Consider the following 20,143-nt stretch of genomic DNA (forward strand, 5'->3'; position numbering starts at 1 on the left):
GTAGTAAAAATGGAGTTAGATCCAGTTAGATCACAGTTTATAAACGATGTTATTCAAGGCTCTATGCTGTTTGTGATTTATGTTAATGACATTGACTCTGGAATGACTAACAAAATGTTTATATTTGCAGGTTACATTAAGATACAGCTAGCCACCCCAAAAATGCTATAGATTTATAGGAGGATTTAGATAATTTGATGCACTGGGCTAATGCGTAACAGATTATATTTAGCTATCCAAAATATAAGAGATGATGCATGTAAGTTTTCACAGTTCAAATTATTGTTAAAGTTTAAACAGGAAGAAATTAGATACTGTAGTTGAAGTAAACGATCTTGGTGTTGTGATCAAAAATTTACTTAAGTCATCTAAACACTATATTGTAACAAGCAATAGGGCTAGTAGGATTTGGGGAGTATCTTCAAAAATATTGAATACAAGACAAGGGACAGTGATGTTTCACTGTATAGATCACTTGTAAGGTCTGATTTAGAATACTATGTATAGTTTTGAGCTCTCTTCCTCAAGAATGACATTGAATTGTCTGAAAAAGTTCACTGAAGAGCCACTGGGACAATACCTTGGGTGGTGAGATTATCCTATGAGGAGAGACTAAAATCTCTAAACTTGTTTTCTCTGATTAAGGTATTTGAGATTATTGAGAATATAGGACGAGAGGTCATAAATTCAAATTTTGGCAACGTAGCAATCGTCTGAGTTTAGACTGTGTTACTTTTCAAACAAAATGCTTCCCAGTGTCAAAGCGGTATGTCTTCAGACTCACAATGCTAGAAACTAAGTTTCAATACCTGTGGTCGGCAGAGCACAGATACTCCATCATGTAGTTTTGTGATTCATTCCAAATAATTAATCAATTCAAACCTAATGGTTGGCTTTTGGAATGAGCTGTCGTCAAGGGTGGTGGAGGCAGAAAATTTAACTGTGTTCAGAAATAAGTGAATATATGAGTAGTAAGGGGAGGTTATAGATGGTAGCCGGAAGAGACATCCTTGATCGGTCAATAAGCTCATTTTTCTCCTTTTAAATTTATGAATGGTCAGAATTATCTTTAAGATTATTTGAAGTTTATTTATTAAATATTTTTAGTTCAGGTTAGAAAAAGAAGCAGCTGAGATGAGCCATTAGGCACATTGTTGTGCCTAAACATTACGTTATGTTACATGAATTGGGCTTTCAAAATAAAATTTGTGTTAATATTTTTCAAATGGGAGCATTTTTCAAATACTTACACGTATTAAGAATTAATACTTCATGATTTATTGAAGAAATGTTTGCAATAAATCGATCAGAATTAATTGTGCTATAATATATGTAAACGTTGTTGTTATTAAGCGTAAATCTATATAAATATCTATCTGTGCTTTTCTCATAGTAGCGAAACCCAACTTTTGGCAGTAAAAGTCCTCGATCTAAAACTGAGGTCCCCCGATGGGACAACAGTTTGTTTGTTTGTTTTTGAATTTCGCACAAAGTTACTCGAGGGCTATCTGTGCTAGCCGTCCCTAATTTAGTAGTGTAAGACTAGAGGGAAGGCAGCTAGTCATCACCATCCACCGCCAACTCTTGGGCTACTCTTTTACCAACGAATAGTGGGATTGACCGTCACATTATAACGCCCCCACGGCTGAAAGGGCGAGCATGATTGGCGCGACCGGGATACGAACCCGCGACCCTCAGACTACGAGTCGCACGCCTTAACACGCTTGGCCATGAACAACAGTAAATCTACGGATTTACACGATAAAATCGGAATTCATTTCACCGCGGTGGACACAGCAATGTGACTTTGCTTTAAAACAAAAATAAACAAAGCTACTTTGAGCTATCGAGAAGCAATACACGTAGACAAAACTGTGGTTTAAAATATATTTTAGGTCCACGTGTGATTTGCATGCCATGAAATATATATTATGAATTACAGAGTTATGAATAAAATTATTAAACGAACATTTCATTTCAATAATAGAAGATAATATTGTAAATTAGTCAAGTTTCAACTAAATGTATATATATAATATTTAATAAAAATTGAGGATACATTATATGTGATTTCATTGTTCAGTTTTATTGGTTAATGATGTTCGTTATTTTATTTGTGTTTTGAAAGCAATATTCAGGTTTTTCGGGCACCGCTTAAAATGGCTTCTGATATGGATAGGCATGAACAGGACCAAACTGAACAAGAACAAAAACCTGCCAAAAAAACAGCAAAACATGATAGTGGAGCTGCTGATCTTGAAAAGGTTACAGATTATGCGGAAGAAAAAGAGATTTCTTCACAAGATATTATTGGTGTAAGTATCTCTGCTGAAAATAAGGTATAGGTGCTGTGATAGATTCATGGTTACGTGAAGAAAAACAACGTTTACAAATCCGATGATGAACAACACAATCACAACATTCGAAGCAATAATATGTTTAATTTATGTGACATTGCGGATTGTGCAACCACTTTTTGCCTCAAATTAATAACATTAATCACAAATAACAAATTACTGTTTTGTAAAATCATACGCCTTTTTTATAAAATGTTAAACTCAAACTGAGAAATTGAGTAGTGTGTAAAATTATTATAAGTAAATGAATTTGGATATAAACCCATATAAAACAAGTACGTGATATACGTATATAACCAATGAAAATGACTTAAAATAAGCTTGAATTAACAAAAGTTGCATTTAACATTTGAGCTGGAAAGCTACCAATATTTACAAAACTAAATTCCATTTAATTAACTGCATGTAACCATGAACACGTTGGGATTTTCAAAATAATAGTTACTATTTATCAAAAAACGTGAAAGCAAAGCTTCTTACTAATATTTACAGTTAATTTTTGATTTTGTGAATATTTTAACATAAGTATTGGCTTTGGTTCCTCAAAGCTCTCTTTCCATTAGTCAGTCTTCAGAAAAGTAAAAATTTAATCTTTCGTAGGATGCATTATCAAAAGCTTTAAGAAAAGTACACTGTCCTTTGGAATGTTTTTTTAATTTACTGGGGGGTTGACTCCTTAACATCTATATCCCTTTTATGCCATATTTTTGTACCTTTGTATTTTTCCTACCACCTTCCTGCATTACTTCTAGTCACTTCATCTTATGTCTGCATCAACTCATCATAATCCATAGGGTTTTCTGGAGAGGTCCATCATCTTATTTTCACCACATTGGCTCATACTTCTCCTCTGTTGTACTTCACTTGGTATGTTTGCTATTGGAACATGCTGGGACAAAATGCTCACAAAGCAAATATACTTTTTCCTCATACTTATTTCCATGACCTTCAATGGATTCCATTTCATTTCTTTACCTGGAGGTTTTTGGGGATGTTTCTGACTCACTGGAGATTCAGGCTGTGGCATCACAGTACCAGTTCTCATTGCCTACTATAGTTTCTCATCTTTCTCAACTTCACCATACTATTATGTTAAAGCAGCTAGTATTCCCTCCTCTTGCAGCAGGACAGGTTTGTCACCCCTGTCTCTGTTTGACTAGTTGAGTCAAAGTTAAACACTATGATCTGATTGCACCCTAACCACTCTGCAGTTCTTGGTTCACTAACCACTTGTGTATGGGTATTTGACTGGACATGTAAAAGTTTTACTCACATCTGGAAACACTCTGTAACACTTGGAGCTCCTTTTGCCTTTTCATCTATTTCATTAAAATTAAAAAAATATACCATAGTCAAGATGAGGTGTATTCTCCTATGTGTGTGACTCTATAGAATTACAGTTGTTGGATGGGCTTTTCTTTTAGGCATCTACTGAAAAGAGCTCACCTAAGTTTAATGGTTGCACCAGCCCCTCTGCCATTTCAGTGTGGAACTCATGGTGTTCTATGTGAGGAGGTGAAATATCACCCTGGAATTTTCTTTACCTGAAAATGTATTTCTGTTTCAAAACAAGCTCTTTCTGTCTTCTAGGGTTACTGATGTTCAGATGATGAATCTACTTTAGAAGATAAAGTACCTAAGGAGTTAAATCATTAAGTGGGCCAGTGGATGTTAACCAGTATTTTTTGTAAAGCAAAACTTGAAAAAAACTAAGCTTGGTATCACAGCAAGTGGTATTTAAGCAAATATAACTAACTATATTAGATAGATAGGAATTGTTATAAAAACCTCTCTTAGAGAAAGAACATATTTTATTAAATAACAAACTACCAAGATTTGTTGATTTATTAACAAAACTTAATAGCTATGTAAGTAGTGATTTATGTAAAATAGTTTATTTTTATGCCCCTGTATTTACTTTGTTAGGCATTAACATCTATACCAACTTTTTGTGTAACTTCTCTGATCATAAATCAAGACATGGAAGTGAAAACTTATTTGTACTTGAAATGAGAATGCTTAGATTTTCAAGATGGAGTCTGTAATCTTTGTGTTGCTTGAAATATGTTGTTAGCAAAGAATATGGCAAAAATAGTGGGGTTGAAATACTATATTGAACACTTTTCTAATTCTTGAAACAACCTAAAGGACTAGATATAGAAACAGTTTTAAACATATAATAAGTTTTCTACTAATATCTTATGTCAAGTATGATTCTGCTCTTCTGCAGCTTATTTTATATTTTTATATATTAAGTGAAAACTACCAAATACAAAATAAGACTTCTGTAACATCTACTTGCTGACCAGTTTGATGCTGAAAACTACTTAGAAATACTATAACACTTTGTGTAGTGTTGTAGCTTTGTTCTTTAAATGCTGTTTAAGTCAGTCAAAAACTATATGGTAAAGATATAACAGTTACAAAGAATAATTTATGTATATATGTATAGCTGTGTATGTGTGTTCCAAAAACAAAGGATATTTTGTATAATTTATGGCAAGAAACCATTTAACAGAATAACAAGTGTTTACTACTGCACATCTTTATCAAACAGAATGCAGGGAAATAGAGGTGTGTATTTCATTGTAATAGTTGATACAATACATATCTAGTTATTGATGATGTGATACAATGTGCATCTAGATACCAAAGTTTTACCAATGATTTGTTACAAAGTTTGGACAGTCTTGTCTGTAATATATTATCTATATTATTAGCATTGTCTTATGTAAGTACGTTAGTGCTTTTTCAAATTCTTGGATTTTGCCAACTAAATGGCAGCTGACAAGAGAAGCAAAATAAAAAGTTAGTATAAGTCTCTATTTTGTTATTTTTAGTTTATGTTACAATGCATGTTTTGTTTTTGATAAAAGAAATTAAGACAACATGTAATACTCCATACTCTAAATTTCTTTATTGAATCATTAATTATTTGCAAAAATACTTTATTATAAATTCCAATTTTCTCTGTGGAAAAGATTTACATTGTATATGAAAGCTTGCCAACTTTCATGAAAATCATATTATATCGATACAATCACATCATGGGTTCACAGTTTGTAACTTATCAACCCAGAACTTAAAATATATTACTAGAAAATTAAAAACTGTTATGAACTATATCATAATGTTTTAGGATACAAAAGTTTTAGGAAAAGTGTTAAAAATTGGTAATTTGTGTGGTTACAGATTTTGATGTTTGAATCTATAGTTTTAATTGAAAATCCAGATTTATGAATCTTACTCTAACCAAACAGAATAGCAAAATGGCAGCTTACTACTCTAATGGATGAAAAAACATTATAAAAAATAACCAGTTTTCTTTCTACAAATATGATTTCAGTTGTCTTTTCAGTGTAGTAGGATCAGTTTTTTTAAGTTCATTAAAATCATTAAAAATATCTTAAAACCTTTATAATATTTCTAATTTAAGACAACCAGATGATCTAGAGGTACGTTTAAGATGCTTTAATGCTAGAAATTCTTCTATGGGTAAAGTATACAAGTATAGGTATCAAATGATTAAAACACTGATTTTTTGATCCAGAAATTTTAGTAAATTATCAAATTTTCTCATCCTAAGACACAAAACAAAGTTTATTTAACTGCTGTAACACAAACTCAAAATTAGGCATAAAATATTACATAAATTACTTTGGTAGAAGATATGAAGAAAGGTATTTTAAACTTGTTGATATTAATCTTTGTTTTTGTATGATTATCTTGAAAAATAGTAAAGTTATTGATCTTTTGTTTTTTTAACTGTCAAACTAATTTTAAGAAAGAGTTTAATCACTTTTTGGTACAATTACTTGATTAAGATGAATAAAATCTGTATTTAAATCAGTAGTTACTCTTTAGTAAACTAAATTTGGCTGAATTTTATTATATAAAAGTCATCTTTGAGATGATTGACACAGTTTGTTATCTTTTAGACCTTTCTTAGCTAACCTGACATTTCCATATTCAACATTGTAAAAGTTTAAGGTGTAACTTAGTTTTATACTTTTTTCTTTAAAACTTTTTATCAACAATAGTTTTATCTGCAGTGCCATTTTTACTTAATTACTCTGTGCCACTTTTAGTAAAGATCCATCCACACCCAATGAAGTAGTTACATGGGACATAAAACAGACAGTACTGCTATATTTTTATGGCTGTAAAAGAAATTCCATGATGCATTTTTGTCTAGCCTGTTTAACATTGACTAAATGTTGAATAGCTTATTTGTATTTCATTATGTTAATAACTTGTATAAAATGTTAGTTTTGAAGAAGGCCTTTAACACAGTGTCCATTTTATCATTCTGTCTCAGGCTATGTCACTTATAGGTGACAAACACTCTAGAGAAACTGCAGAAAAGGCAGCAAAACAAAAAGAGCTGGCCAAAGTTACTATCAGGAAAGAAGATGTTGAGCTAATTGTGAGTATTTCTTTAAATGGTGTCTATTACACTTGTATTTTATGAAATAGATTGGTCTTTCAGTATAATTTTCTACTGCAGAAAAAAAATGTTTCACATTACTTATATTTATTGGGGTTTTTTTTTGCATTTTAGTTAAAAACTATTTAAGCTGCTATATCCTACCAGCAATAAGGAACTTTCAAAAGCCAAGAAACAAATACCTCTAAATGAGATAAACATTCTGTTTACACACATTTTTTATCCAAAGTTTACAGAGGAAATGGAGTGCAAACAAATTCAGTACCGTTTGCAATTTAAATACATAAAAAGGGTCTTGACAATTAAAATGTTTGTACCAAAAAGTGTAAAATATGTTTTAAAATATAAAAAGATTAAGATATTGAATTAAGGAAATTTGGAAAGGACTTATTTCTGGTGAACAAGATTTATGAAGGTTGGTTAGAAAAGAAATTGTTTGGTATGATTGTTGAAAAACTTTTAGTGAAGTGTTTATCACAGTGTTGGTCTTTTCTTCCAAGAAAGGGTGTTGACTTATTGTAAATGGTTCAGTGAAGGCCACCTGGGGTGATTCTGAGGTGGAAGGGTTACTTTATGGTTATCTTGATAAAGGGAAGGATAAGAGGTAACATGATTAAAGAGTACAAGGCTCATACAAGATTCATAATATAGATGTCTTTGAGTTCTTTGTTCTGTACTCTGAAGACAAGTGGATGAAAAGATGCAAGTTTTAGGTTTGGAAAAGACATACTAGGCTTTATTTAAAACAGCTTTATTTTTTCTAGCAAACTGATTGGCTTTTGAAGTCAATTGTCATTAGTAGTGGTGGAGTCCAACACTTTAAAGTAGTTTAATAGGGGAATTGTAAATGGTTCAGTGAAGGCCACCTGGGGTGATTCTGAGGTGGAAGGGTTACTTTATGGTTATCTTGATAAAGGGAAGGATAAGAGGTAGCATGATTAAAGAGTACAAGGCTCATACAAGATTCATAATATAGATGTCTTTGAGTTCTTTGTTCTATACTCTGAAGACAAGTGGATGAAAAGATGCAAGTTTTAGGTTTGGAAAAGACCTACTAGGCTTTATTTAAAACAGCTTTATTTTTTCTAGCAAACTGATTGGCTTTTGAAGTCAATTGTCATTAGTAGTGGTGGAGTCCAACACTTTAAAGTAGTTTAATAGGGAAATTGATGATTTTCTGAAAAATAAAGGATGGGGTTAAGTTTTCACTTTTCCTCAAGAGTGGATGTGAACTAAATGGTTCCTTGTTATCTCTATGTTATGTTCAATTGACTTAGAAAATTCTACTTAACTGTTTTTAACAATATTTTGCCTTTATTGGTATTGTTAAGGATGGGTTAATTTTGCTTTTATGTAGTGTCAGTAAAAAAGTGTTTATAACTAAAAATTCCTTTTGACTGAATTAGTGAGCTATAGAAATATGGTAACTGATTGAGTGCAAATGGGATAAGCTGGTGTTAGGCCTACTTTATTCTTCACAGTGCTTCATTTGGATCTCATTAACCATGTTAAAACCTTTTGCATCTAATGATTAAATAGATTCATTTAAAATGTTGTTTTATTTTCCTACCATTTGAGCACTTTTCTTTAAGTGACATTAATCTAAACCAACATGCCAGTTTGAGTCATTAAATTAAAATCTATTAGTGAAGTAAATAATAATTTTTGTGAAATTATCAGAATATAAGAACATTATCTATGAAAATATATGCACTTTCCATTATTATTGTTCAGTCAAAAAGGAAAGACTAATGTGAATTTATATATTCACAGAGTAATAGTCATTCTAACATTTTCTTTATGACTGTATCTGTCATAACAAACAAAACATCCACAGAAGAAAATGTATCGCTACTTAAACTCAATGTAGTTAAACTGAAGTACATACTGTACATTAATATTCTTCAATAAGTATAATTTTAAAAACATGTTTTGTTTTGAAAGAAATCTATTTATTGAAGCAATATCTGAGCAGTGGACAATAAACATTTTATGATTAGGACTCAGGGTTTGGCAATCCTTCAAAGAAGAAAAGCCTTTTTCTTTTTGTCTTTATCTGAGTCTAAAATATTTTGAGAGCTGCAATATGTCACAATGGTTTAACTTTAAAAAATCCCACAGGATTTACAATACTAAAATTGGGAATTTGATTGTTCTTGGTAGATATTTTGCTCCAGCTAAGCCTTTTAAGGCGTTTTAGGAGTTAGCTAGAATGTTAACAGCATAACTCTATTTCAAATGAAAAATTGCAAATGTTGAGTGTAAATTTTTAACACTCTTTGTGCCTGAAAGATTCTCAACTTTTATTCATAGTAGGAGTAAAGCCTGAGAGCCACACAAATCTCCTTAGAAATTGACTTAGTGTTTGCTAAATCCTGGTTTAGAATAAATAAAATTTGAAATGTATCATCACCTTTACCCCTCTCTAATACATATTGTTAAAATGTAAGGTTACAGGATGGTATTTACCTCTTCTCAAAATGTTAGTTTTTCTCACTCAGTGCTGCCCTCTATATGTGGATGTTTTCTTTGCACGTATCACAAGCTGAATAATAACTCTGTATTGGTCTTTACACACCTGATTTCTTTGTTGTTAGGAAATTAGAGATCATGATGCTATATTGATTCAGGTCTGTTTACCCTCAGTTTATCATAGGGTTTTAAGTGGTGTTCAATTTCAGTGACATTCTCTTTGACACAGTCCAATTATTGGACCTTTGGTATCATGGCCTACCAATATTCAACTCTTACATATATTACAGATGTTTGTTCTGTTGGAGCATCATATGCCTGGATCTCTACCCCCCTTAAAAAATTTACTACTTCTGGTTTCTCATTTCCATTCCTATTCCACAGGTTTCCTCCTTGGTGTGGATTCCTGTACGTGGTGAGGGGACCTCCCATGGAAGGTTCTGTTCTTTTAGTTTACCTCCTCTGGGATCTGAACATCCACCCACATGTTTTCTGTGTTTGGCAACCCGTGAAGGGGAGGAGAGGATCCTTGTGGTTGAGGGATCCAACACAAATACACCACTTTGGCCTTGAATTCCTGTAAACAGGCAGCCTTGGGGTGGCCCCCCCTTGGTTTTATTGGTTGGTCCTCTTGGACTAGGGTCAACCAAGAACCAGCATTGGGTGTTCTCAACAGGTGTTGTGGACATTGTATCTGATGCTGGTGTTTGGGTATAGTGCTCAAGAAACCCTGGCTTTGCTGCAGTGTCCTTGTTTGACATTATAGTGTGTCCCCTCGTAGGGCTCCATGTTTGGTGGGGTCAGTGGGCACTAAAATTTCCCTTTCTTTATTATGGATACTCCAATTAAAAATCTTAATAAGATAGTGAAAAAATAGTCTTTAGGTAAATGACTATATCTTGAAGATCATGATCAGCAAACCTCACCATCTGTACCACCTGTTGTACCTCATTTTCTTATATTGCATTCACTTGCAGACAAATCTTTAGGTCAAATGTCTCCCTTTTGCATTCAGAAGGGACTAGAGGGACTTGCTGGCTCTCCAAAGTCAGTAAAGAAGCTTTGATCTGGTAACATATTGATGGAAACATCCAAATCTCAACACAGTGAACTCCTCTTGCATTCAAAGGCCATTGGGGATATACCTATTGAGATTACACCTCATGCTACTTTGAATTCATCATGAGAAGTTATTGTTGAGAGGGACTTGAAGAACATCCCAGAGTTGGAGATTCTCACTGGTTTCTCCACCCAAGGAGTTTCTGCAGTGAGGCATATATCCTCTTGCAGAGATGGAATTAAGATATCAACCAGTGTCCTCAATCTCACATTTATGTCACCATGTCCACCTGCCACCAGGTTATCTTAATTGCAGAGTACAGCCATACCTTCCAAACCTTCTATGTTTCCATTGTCAGCAGTTCAGTCACTCGAAGACGTTATGTCATGGTTCCTTGACATGTGCTCCTTGCAACAGCAAGGACCATGATGCCTACAAGTGTGAAATGGATCCTCATTGCATCAGTTACAATGGCTCTCACCTGTCCTACTTTCGTTCTTGCCATAAATGGTTGGAAGAAAAAAGAGGTGCAGTGTTTAAAAACGATTCATAACATTACTTATCCTGAGGCTCGAAAATTGCTGTCCACCACCTCATCTCACATGTATGCTGCTGCACTTCATTTCACAACTTCAGTGGGAGTGCAGACATATCTCTGTGCCTCCAAAAGAATCGTACTCCAAACAAATGAAAAGTCTCTTAACCTCCATGAGTCAACTTCAACACCTATTTCTGTCCCTTACATACATTCCAACAAACCCCAAGATTCACATCCTTTGGTTCCAGGTACAGGCATTTCCTCAGATACATCTTCTTCTCCCACCCCAAGATGCAAAACAATAATTTGTTCATGTCCTTAGTCACTGGAATCCCCTTCCAACAGCAAAGATCTGCCCAATTGACTCATGGTAGGATCCATGGAGGTTGATAGACCTCCCTTGAATAAGGAAAATAAAGAAAAAAGACATGGTTGTAAACAGAAGGGTTCTCCACCCAATTCGCTTGCATGTAAATAAAAATGGCCACCCTGATACAATGGAACTGTTGAGGTTGACATTCTAATCTGGATGACATCAAACACTGGTTGCTTCCTACCATCCTGTATGTCTTTCCTTGCAGGAAACATTTCTGAAACCTGTCAATACAGTCACCATTCAGCAGTTTTCTTTGTACAGAAATGACAGACTGTGTGATGGAGGAGTGCATGAAGGGGTGGCACTGTTGGTTGATCAGCATGTGCCCACCCTGTCTTTGCCACTCATCACACCCTTGGATGCCATAGCCATCTGTGTTTCCTTGGGTCATACAATCACTGTTTGTTGTCTGGAGAGACATATGATCAATCATTGCACAGTTGCCATCTCTCTTTTTCATCCTGGGAGACATTAATGGACATCATCTCTTCTGGGGAAGTGTTAATATTGATAGGAGGGGTCACTCTGTAGAGCATATGCTCTCTGATCACAACCTTTCTCTTTTCCATACTAGTTCTTCTACTTATTTCCATGCACCTAGTCAGTCCTTTACTGCTATTGATCTCTCAACTTTCTCCCCTTCATTATTCTCCCATTTTTCATGGAGGGTTGACAATAATCCATGAGGCAGTGATCATTTTCGTATAATCTTGAGAGAGACTGGCTTTGATCGATGCCACCAAACCTGCATGCCCCAGTGGAAGCTGGATTAGGCACACTGGCCCTCTTTCACTTCACAGAACTTGATCCTGCCATCAATAGATGACTGCGTAGCAGCAGTAACTGGCTGTATTATACAAGCAGCTGCTCAATGTATTCCTAAAACCTCAACACGTTTTCTACTATATCCTCATTCGTGGTTGAATCCTGCCTGCCACTTGGCACGGAAGGCTCAAAAACGGGCCTGGGATACTTTCCATAGATATCCCACACTCTTGAACCTCATTGCTTTCCAACAGGCCCGTGCACATGCTCAGTGGGTAAGACATCAAAGTCAGAAGGAATTTTTGGATTAACTTTACAACCAGCATATCTTCTACCACCAGTTCCAAAATCATATGGGACAAGATTCAAAAGGTCAGTGGGCAATATAATTCTGACCCCCTCTTGATTGTGCTCTGTGATCGTCAGAAAGTAGCTGATACCTGGAGCATTGCAAATACTCTAGGTGAAAGCTTTTGCCGGGTGATCTAGCACATCTGCTTCTTCTTCAACCTTCTTAGCCATCAAAACTCTGGCAGAGCAATAACCTCTTTCCTTTCGAGCTGATTGTCTCTATGACTATAATCATCCCTTTACACTGGTGGAACTCAAACTTGCCCTTCATCAGTCTGGCAGTACACTGGTTAGACCTGATGATATACAGTATGACTTGCTGTGCAATCTATCTCCTGCTTCTCTTGTTATTCTTCTGATTGTTTTTAACCAGATCTGGCAGGAGAATCTTTTTCCTGATGACTGGCTTCAGGCTATTTTCTTATCTTTCTCTTAGCCTGAGAAGGATCCCAAGATTCCTTCAAACTCCTGCCCAATTGCTTTGACGAGCTGTCTCTGTAAGACCTTAGAGAGAATAGTTAATACTCATCTTGTTTGGTTGCTCGAATCAAACAACCTCCTCTCACCCACCCAGTATGTGTTCCAATGACAGCGCTCCACCATGACAACCTGATTTGACTTGAAACTTCAATCAGAGAAGCTTTTCACAAATAACATCATCTTGTATCAGTATTCTTTGACATTGAGAAGGCTTATGATACAACATGGATATATGGCATTTTGTGAGACCTTCATATATATGAGTTATGTGACCATTTGCCCATTTTTGTTAAAAAAAATTTAATAGACAGGGGACAGTGGGTTTCACACTTTCCCATTTTTTTTTACAGGAACTTGGAGTCACTCAGGCTGTGTTTTGAGTGTCACACTTCTCAGTACAAAAATTAATGCCATCACTGAACAACTCCCTCTTACTGTTGCAAACGGACTCTATGTCGATGATTTTCACATCTCATGTCAGTTGTCAAGCATGAGGTATATTGAGCAGCAGCTACAGACTGCCCTCAATCATTTACTGAAGTGGTCCACAGCAAACGGCTTTAACTTCTCTCTCTCTAAAACCGTTTTCATGCATTTTTGCTGCCAACAGGGTATTTACCCTGACTCTGAACTCTGTATCGGTGAAGTTGTGCTGCCTGTGTTCCCTGAGACAAAGTTTTTGGAGCTTATCTTTGACCATAAGCTGACCTTTATACCACACATCAAGCAGCTATGGGTCAAATGTACAAGAGCACTGAACATTCTTCGTGTCCTCTCTTCCACCACTAGGGGAGCACATCAACAGTCTGTGCTGAATATATATCATGCTTTTATTCAATCAGACCATTGGCCTTAAAGATGCTTGTCCCTGTTCATCATCACTGGGACTTTCCACACTTCCCCAGTTCAGAGCTTATACATAGTCTCATGAACCTTCTTTGCACCTCTGCCATTTGCAACTGTCTTTACTATATGCTTCAAAACTTCGTTCTTTACCAAAGTATCCCACCTGGGGTTGTATTTTCCATCCTCATTGGGCCATGCTTTTACAGACCAGACAGTCTGCCATTGCTCCTTTTGGCCTTCGTATCCTGGTGCAGTAGGATGAATGGGTCTGTCCTTGGATAACATTGCTGTATCCACTGGTTAGCCCATCCCACCATGGCTTCTTACAGTCCCTAAATGTGACCTATCTTTAAGTCATCTGATAAAAGTAAACATTCCTGAATGGAAATACTGTCTGCTACTGTATGCCATTTCTCTTGCCCTGGATCACATAGAAACTCAGCAGCACTCAAACTGCACTATTTATACTGACTCACTTAGTTCTCTTTTGGCCCTGAATTTGCTTCACGTTGGTTCACACCCTGTTCTCACCGATATTCAAAACTTACTGGCCTATTTCTCTTTAACATCTACTTCTATCCAGTTTCTCTGGATACCAGGCCACATTGGTATTTGCTGGAATGATCTCACTGACACTGCAGCTAAGTCTATCTGCTCTGGCACTATCACCACTGTGCCTGTCCCATACATGGACTATGGTCCTGTATTTAAAGCTCGGCTCCATGCCAGCTGGCAGTCGACTTGAAGTGAGCAACGTGAAAACAAGCTTTTCCAACTAAAACCCTATATTGGACTATGGCCGTCTTGCTTCCACAAGGATTGGAAAGAGGAAATTGTTCTAACTAGACTACACATTGGTTGCAGTGCCTGTCCCATACATGGACTATGGTCCTGTATTCAAAGCTCAGCTCCATGCCAGCTGGCAGTCAACTTGGAGTGAACAACGTGAAAACAAGCTTTTTCAACTAAAACCCTATATTGGACTTTGGCCGTCTTGCTTCCATAAGGATCAGAAAGAGGAAATTGTTCTAACTAGACTACACATTGGTCACAGTGCCTGTCCCATACATGGACTATGGTGCTGTATTCAAAGCTCAGCTCCATGCCAGCTGGCAGTCAACTTGGAGTGAGCAACGTGAAAACAAGCTTTTTCAACTAAAAACGTAAGGATCGGAAAGAGGAAATTGTTCTAACTAGACTACACATTGGTCACAGTTTTTAACTCATCATTTTCTTTTAACTGTAAATGATGCACCAGTGTGTAGTTTGTGTAACATTCAAATCACAATAAGCCACATTTAACTTTCTTATCATCGTTACGAGTCTTAACGAAGGCACCATTTTAAACATGTTTTGTCCCAAGGTTTACCCATAACGTTATATAGTATTATTGGTGACGGTGATACTGTCCACCTTGGTAATGTTTTTAGTTTTTTAAAGGCCATTAGTTTTTTTTAATACCATTTAAGTTTTTTAATTTATTCATTAAACCTTTTTAATGTGGCTCCCTTTTAAAAATTGCAGCTTATCTGGTTTGATTTGAAATTAGAAACTGGCTGTAACATGGAAACTAGGTTTGGAAAGGCCAACTTCAGGTGACTAATGCAGCTGTTTTAACTACCCGTTAGTCATCCTGGTGAGTTATTATTATAATTTTGCTACACATCTTTTTAAAACCTTTTTATTACTTTCCTTTTTGAAAATGGCCATAATGTCAAATAACTCGGAACCAGGACTGGAAAGGTCAACTTCAGATGACTGATGGTGGTTTTTGTACTTACCTGTTAGTCTTCCTGGCAAGTTATGAGAATTACAGTTACATTACAGAAAGGCCTTTACAGCTTGAATTTCTGTAGTTTTTCTCCTAATGTTGTAGACTAGATGTAAATATTGGTTTTGTGACATTTATATTTTTAATCTTGTTTTGTTTTACCTAATTTCCTTTTATGAATTTTACTAAATTTACCTTTAACTTTTTACCGGGTGTTTGGCACAGATGGCCTGGCTGCTTTGTGCCATAAAACACTAAATCAACCAACCTACCAATCCTCAAGTTTCTGTTACTGACTAGCATCTGTGAGAAGTGGTTTGGTAATTGCTCTTTGGTCAGACAATCAAACCTGTTTCCCATCAGTCTTAGGGTTTTTGTTACCACCTTTATTTTGTCCCCAAAACAACAAAGTTTTGAGTCCAGTAATTGACTGTTCTTGCCTTAGCCTTGTCATGTCAGTATCCAAGTTCACCTTGGAGTTGTTTTTTCCCTGAGATAAGTGTTTTATTCTGGGTTGTGAATACTATCTATAGATGTCTCCTGCACTTTTCTCATGTGCCTTTATCACCTTTTTTTTCATTCTTCTCTTCTGTTTGTTCCTCTCTGGTTGGCTAATCAATTTGAGACCTTTCCCTTTGGACTTGCTTTGGCACTTTCTTTGTTTTGTTGAATTGTCCAGGCTTTGGCACATCATCTGCATGCTCAAGGACTGCAATTTTATTAGGATATGATTGGCTGGTTTCTTCTGGCTCCTTCCAAACTAGAATCTACCACTCGTATTCAACAAGTGTTTTTGGTGGTGGTTCAGTGAGGATGGTTGTTCAAACAACAGAAGCCCTTCCTCCAACCCACTTGTAGTCTCGTCAAATTGTTTCGTTTTTTGTTTTTTATACTAATATCTGTTAAACACTGTCTTATCCTTCTTCATTTGGTTTAATGGGATTTTAGTACTACACCCTCTTGGCTCAGTCACTTCTTACTCACAAGATTCTTTTGCTTTTGGGGATTTGGTCTTCCATGACATTACTGGTCCCCCTCAGTCATACCCATTTACAATCTCCTGTAAGGGCATTTCACAAATGATAGAATGTTGATTAAAATCTTTTTTTTTTCTACCCTAGATTTCTTTCCTCCTTCCCAATGAGACAAGCTGCATTGGAGGCTGAACAAAGCCCAGACACCAGCATGTGTACCACTTTCTTCCCTGCATCTTTTCATGACACTTCCTTTTATGCATGGGGTCAATCACAATGACACTTTGGGCCAGTAGTCTGCAGTCTCTTCTCTTTGCATTTTGCTGTTCTTGAATATTTGTTCAGGTGTAAGTATTACATCATTTCTTTTTCACCTGGCATTGTTTGAAGATGGTTTCTTCCTGGTCAGTTCAACGACAATAGCACATATCACCCACCAAGGAGGAGACTGATCCAAAGGTCTATGTTTTTATAAATCCTGTGCATTATCCTTTTCTTCTGGTTGTGCATTGTCTTTCATGCCCAGTGTGGGTATATCCACTGAGTGAGTATTAGATAACCTTATTTACAAGTTTCTTTGCCATCATAGGGGTTTTTCACATTTGAATGCCTTCACTGTAGGCCTACATCCCAAGTTCCCTCACTTTTGGTCACCTGTACCTTCATCTACTGGCTCTGGTAATTGATACCTTTAGCCTGGATTGGTTAAACAACTATCTTCATGTATATTCATCCATCTGATTACTTCATCAGGTGATTTATTGTCCACTATACTCCTTGTCAAGTACTTCTGATTTATTCATATTGACCAAATCAGCCTTGGTTTCCAAGGTTAAGTCAACTGTTCCTCTCCTCTCTTATCCTTCATCCACTTCTCCCTCCCTTTGTTGACCTCTCAACTTTCACATTTTGTGTCTTCACATCTACTTTTTGCCAGATCTTTAGCATGATGATCTGGTTTCTCATATCAAGTTTCTTCCATGTTAACTAGCTCTATCCATCCTTTTTCCATTGGTAGTCTACAAAGTGCAACTGGAGGTCTTCTGCACATGGTAAATTTCCAGAGAGTTTCTCACTGACAGGCCTACCCTGCCTTGTGTAATGGAAATTCTCACCTGGCACTTCAACTGTGGGTTTTCAGTCTCTTTGCTTTCCTTATATCAGGTGATTTCTTATCCCATATTTTCATTTTCCCAATACAGTTGTGTTTCTAATTCCCTTTTCTTCCTGTGTTCATGCTTTCCTTTGGTTACATAACCCTCACTGACATTGTGCCCTTCTGGATAGGATCATATGTGTGGTCAGTCGTTCCCTTACGTTACCTCCATTTGAACCACTTCCTCATGTTCTTTGTTACATTTTTCCCAAATTAAATAATTCCTCCTTTTAGCTTGTGGAATATCGATGATCAGAGTTGTTTGTCACTGACGTTTCACTTACCCTTCTCTCACCACATGTATTTCTTTTCTTGAGTTCATTTTTCCTCTTGCAGGCCTTGGTAGCTTTGAAGGGCTGTTCATCCTTTTCTTGTGTTTTCCATTTCTTCTCTTTCTCATCTTTACCCTATACTGAATCTGCACTTATGTATCTGGTTATTCTTCCATCCAATCCTCCACCTTACTGTTTCTTCTACTTCTTATCTTCCTTTTCCATTGGAGATTCTTCATTCTAACACATGAACCATTTTATGTATATTCATCTTTCACTGTCTAAATAATCTTGTGATTTCCTCTTTATGTATTACACACAGGCAAAGAGTATACCTGGCTCAGAATTGGTGAAGTTCCCCTCTTCTAATCTTTGGATCTATTTCTCTCATTGTCAGGAATATCCTTCAGATGCTTTTGGAGGGACTTCTGCCATCCTTGCACTGGTTTCTCCTTTTTCTCAGTGTGGAATTTTAGCTAATCTTGTGAGAAGAGGTAACTACCATATTGAAAGTCATAATTTTCCTAGACTGAAAATGTGTTTCTGATCAGTACTTACATACTGTCATTTCCAACCCTTTATCCACACTTCTTCAGTGCTCACACTTTCTGCTAAACTTCGAAGTGAAGATTTGGTAGAAGAATGTAGAGGGAGTCAGATGCATCATATGAGCATGTCATGTTATTACCGGTTAAGAAATGAAGCACGATAATTTACATGAGACATGTTGGAATATAGTAATCCCAATAAAGGAGGAATGCAAGGCTTGTAACATAAAGAAAAGGCTTGCATATAGAGTGCAACACTGAAAAAGAATAGCTAATCTGGTGAGAAGAGGTATGTACCTATTGGAAATACGTTTTCAGTATAGGAAAATTATAACTTAAATTGAAAATTAAAAGCTTTAAAAATACCAGATTTCACTTAAATTAGACTAATCTGTTTGATTTTAACTGTTTCTGTTGTTGCATTTTGTACTGTTAGAAAATTTATTAACTTGTAATAGTTATAGTGAACCAGTTGTTAAGTAAAGGTGTTTCTCATATATCAATATTTATCAAGTGGATGCTGCAGAGCATAATCTAGTTGAATTATTTGTAATTCATCAATCTAATTTGGAATTATATTCAGTGCAAGGTATTGAAAATATGAGCTAGCACATTGTGAGTAAATTGGATCATTATTATGCATTTAAAAGCAAATTCTTTATAAATAGTAAAGAATTTATGTAGAATTAAATATTCAGAAGTAGCTTTCCATAATACCAGTAAATTTTATCATGTTTGATCACATATAAGTGAATTTTTTTTATAAAATATCAAGAGAACAATAGTGATAGAACCAGAAAACATTAGTAGTTTTGAATTGTGTTTTTAGGTAAGAGAAATGGAGATACCACGAAGTGTTGCAGAATTGAAACTAAGAGAACATCATGGAAATGTTGTGAATGCTCTTATTGAACTCACTAACTAGATATTTTGACTCTCATTTTTGTAAATATGTTACAATTAAATTACTTTATTTAGTTTACAGTGTGTTGGTTAATTAGTTTAATGTTTCAGAATATTTAAATGAACTTATTTACTCATTATAATAATATAAAGTGATTATAAATGCACAAGTTAAATCTGGTTGTCTCGCTTCTGAAATACTGTAAGCCCTTTCTGTTTGAGTTGTATTTACTCTGTCAACAACCATCTGACTTGATTCTGAATATCCTTGATAGAATGCATTAGATGTATTATCTTACCTGAATTCTCTACACTCCTATCTTCAATGTGATGCATCATACAAACTGCAGGGAAACTATCTAAGCTGTTCATTCCTGCCAAAACCCAGATTTTTCTTGTTGACAATTATTCTGTAAACATTGTGCCTTAATTTGTTCTGCATGGATTCTGAAGTTAATTTTAGCCCTTGTGTTAAAGCTTTAGCTTCTGCAAAGAAAATTATACAACTTTTTCAAGATTTTTTCACAAGGTCTTTTATTGTGTAAGGAGATCTCATGCATGCTATGTCAGATCTTACTGATCACTGTAGTGGTGCTTTTAACATTGTATCACTGTTGATAGTCCAGTCAGATCCCAGTCATATGGATGCTTAGTTTATGGAACATCTACCTTTTTTCTTATATTGGTAAACACCTGATCTGCCTTCATATTTATTTGGGGAGCAGAACTTGCCCTAATCATACAGAAGTTTCTGCTAATTGTATTTCACATTTTTCTTGAGTATTTTCTGTGTTTACTCTTGAAGTGATTTCTGTTACACCTGAGTG

The 20,143-nt window shown here is 35.6% G+C and overlaps 1 protein-coding gene across 1 annotated transcript; it reads left to right on the forward strand.

The window, feature by feature from the left end:
* Positions 1–2,113: 2,113 nt before the first annotated feature.
* LOC143249756 (huntingtin-interacting protein K) lies at positions 2,114–19,395 on the forward strand. Its single transcript, XM_076500121.1, has 3 exons — positions 2,114–2,315; positions 6,676–6,783; positions 19,243–19,395. Exons 1-3 carry the CDS (start codon positions 2,160–2,162, stop codon positions 19,336–19,338), a joined length of 360 nt encoding a protein of 119 aa, XP_076356236.1. The 5' UTR covers positions 2,114–2,159; the 3' UTR covers positions 19,339–19,395.
* The last annotated feature ends 748 nt before the right edge of the window (positions 19,396–20,143 follow it).

The sequence above is a fragment of the Tachypleus tridentatus genome, chromosome 4 (assembly GCF_004210375.1).
Source record: "Tachypleus tridentatus isolate NWPU-2018 chromosome 4, ASM421037v1, whole genome shotgun sequence".
In the NCBI taxonomy this organism is placed as follows: domain Eukaryota; kingdom Metazoa; phylum Arthropoda; class Merostomata; order Xiphosura; family Limulidae; genus Tachypleus; species Tachypleus tridentatus.

Excerpts from the sequence above, each read along its gene's own strand:
- LOC143249756 (XM_076500121.1), top strand. The coding sequence starts at position 2,160 with ATGGCTTCTGATATGGATAGGCATGAACAGGACCAAACTGAACAAGAA. Across the intron at positions 2,316-6,675 it reads CTTCACAAGATATTATTGGT|GCTATGTCACTTATAGGTGA; the intron begins GTAAGTATCTCT and ends ATTCTGTCTCAG. Across the intron at positions 6,784-19,242 it reads AAGAAGATGTTGAGCTAATT|GTAAGAGAAATGGAGATACC; the intron begins GTGAGTATTTCT and ends TTGTGTTTTTAG.